At 41.1% G+C, this 2,005-nt stretch overlaps 1 protein-coding gene across 1 annotated transcript; it reads right to left on the reverse strand.

The window, feature by feature from the left end:
- Nucleotides 1-284: 284 nt before the first annotated feature.
- c2h15orf61 (chromosome 2 C15orf61 homolog) lies at nucleotides 285-1,729 on the reverse strand. The gene is made up of 2 exons (XM_021579041.3): nucleotides 951-1,729; nucleotides 285-676 (listed from the first exon to the last, which is right to left on the reverse strand). The coding sequence occupies exons 1-2, from the start codon at nucleotides 1,306-1,308 to the stop codon at nucleotides 552-554; spliced, it is 483 nt and encodes a 160-aa protein (XP_021434716.1). The 5' UTR covers nucleotides 1,309-1,729; the 3' UTR covers nucleotides 285-551.
- Nucleotides 1,730-2,005: the final 276 nt, after the last annotated feature.

The following is a 2,005-nucleotide window of genomic DNA, read 5'->3' on the forward strand; positions in this document are numbered from 1 at the left end:
TATGTGTTATTTCATAGTTTTGATGTCTTCACTATTATTCTACAATGTAGAAAGGAGTAAAAATAAAGAAAAATCCTTGAATGAGTAGGTGTCCCCAAACTTTTGACTGGTACTGTATATTTACACTTTTTTTTTTAATAGGGGATTGGAAATTCTACAGACGACAATTACATGGATGGACGCCACAATCTATATGCAATATTAAAGCTGAACAGAAGACAGAAGACAAGTTCATCGGGAGCAGAGTTGATGCAGTATAACAAATCATCACTGGAGACGACTACTTCAATTATTTGCAGATTTATTCCCTAATATTTACAATTTTAAGGGATTGAAATCAATATGGCTGAACAGTCTTGAGGAGCATTCCCCTTCAGGCGTCTTACAGCTGTCCACTGCCCTGTGGTGCTGAAATATCAGGTCGTATTAGGATTTGCTTGTTGTCACCACAGGCACAGTTCAATCTAAACAGGACAGTTCAAATGTCTCAATTCAGTGCACGATACTAACACTGAAAATAAACTAGCTTCCAAGCACATAAATAGATTGTTTTAATAGTGTGTGTCTTTCTCTTTGAAGGCAAAATATACAGTGACAGGTCCAGCACTAGTCTGTACAGTCTCTGTAGCTGTTATTACCATCAGACAGCCCATGCCATAGGCGAAACACGGGATACCTGCAAGACAGGGGAAGAAAACATGGAACAATTAAATGTGTTTTGTGTTGCACTCTGCTTGCAGTAGAATGTACAGTTTAAGGTCTATAGTGTGACATGATTACGGTTCATGACATGTACAATTCTGGGACAAAAAAAAAACATACATGATGAGAATAAGAAGTTAACAACTAGTTAACTGTCTACTAAATCAATGTGAATCATGTGAAGGCCAGGTTGAGGTTCAAGAGACACTATTAAATACTAGTCTCCCCTTGCCTTTTTTCCCACTGACCTAGATTGATGACTTTTAACATGCTGAAAAACGTGTCTTCGTAGTCTAAGTTCTGTGCTGGTGCTTTGGAACAGTGGTACTTGATAAAGGGGAAACACCCCGTCCTCAGTATCTGGTAATTGGCTCCCTGTACCGTCCAGTTGAAGTTGGACCTCCCGAACTGGTCGTTATTGACGACGCTGTAGCGGACACAGAAGGAGGTCCAGGGAGGGAGGTTCCGCTGTAGCAGGTGACATGTCAACACCTCCGAAGCTGCGGGACGCGGCCTTCCTTTCCTCCGCAGTGCGCTCGGAAACAGAGCGACTTTGAGGAATATGTTGTGTATCCGCCGGAGTACTTCTTTCATGCTATGGATCATAGCTTATTGATTGGCAGGTGGTTTTACCAGTAAAATGGATAGCTTATGACACCAGTATAATGTTAGTGCAGAGGGGATAAAGTGTGGTCGTTGTTCAAAGCACGAATAACTTCTAATTTGTGTCTTATTCATTAATGTCATGTTTTATAAGCAATGTCACTTGCTAGCTATGAAGCTAGCTGTAAAGACCACCACGCCAACTAGTTATCTAGCTCTGTTAGAGTTCAACACAGGAGTACGAGCCGAACAGATCTGTGTATTATTTGGCAAACAGTCTCCTCTTAAGCGCAAGACAGCATGCTCCATAAAATGTCATCTCAAGTGCATTGTTGTTCCTTCAAACCTTTTTATCGATCAACTTTTAACTCACCGTCGTAACTAAACCGGAAACGTGTTCCGTTCGTCTAGCAACGCAGCACATCAAACTGTAGTTCCTAGCTGAAGGCTGCGCTTTCCCCCATGGTGATCTAAATAGATCGCTCTTTACATTAAATGTATATTTTAATCTATAATAACGTTTGTATCTTCTTAATAACTTGAGTTGTTCTAAATAAATACAGGTAGATATTTCATACTGTAGCCGAGTGGTGAGAGCGTTGGGTTAGTAACCAAAAGGTTGCTGGGTCGAATCCCGAGCTGAAATGGTAAAATCTATCATTCTGCCCCTGAACAAGGCAGCACTGTTCCGCGGTAGGCC

This window comes from Oncorhynchus mykiss, chromosome 2 (genome assembly GCF_057628025.1).
Source record: "Oncorhynchus mykiss isolate SJ-2025 chromosome 2, ASM5762802v1, whole genome shotgun sequence".
NCBI classification, from domain to species: Eukaryota; Metazoa; Chordata; class Actinopteri; order Salmoniformes; family Salmonidae; genus Oncorhynchus; species Oncorhynchus mykiss.

What these genes read in the sequence shown, in the direction of transcription:
- c2h15orf61 (XM_021579041.3), bottom strand. Translation starts at nt 1,308, where the DNA reads ATGATCCATAGCATGAAAGAAGTACTCCGGCGGATACACAACATATTC. An exon ending in GTTAAAAGTCATCAATCTAG is followed by an intron (nt 677 to 950) that starts GTCAGTGGGAAA and finishes CCTGTCTTGCAG; the next exon opens with GTATCCCGTGTTTCGCCTAT.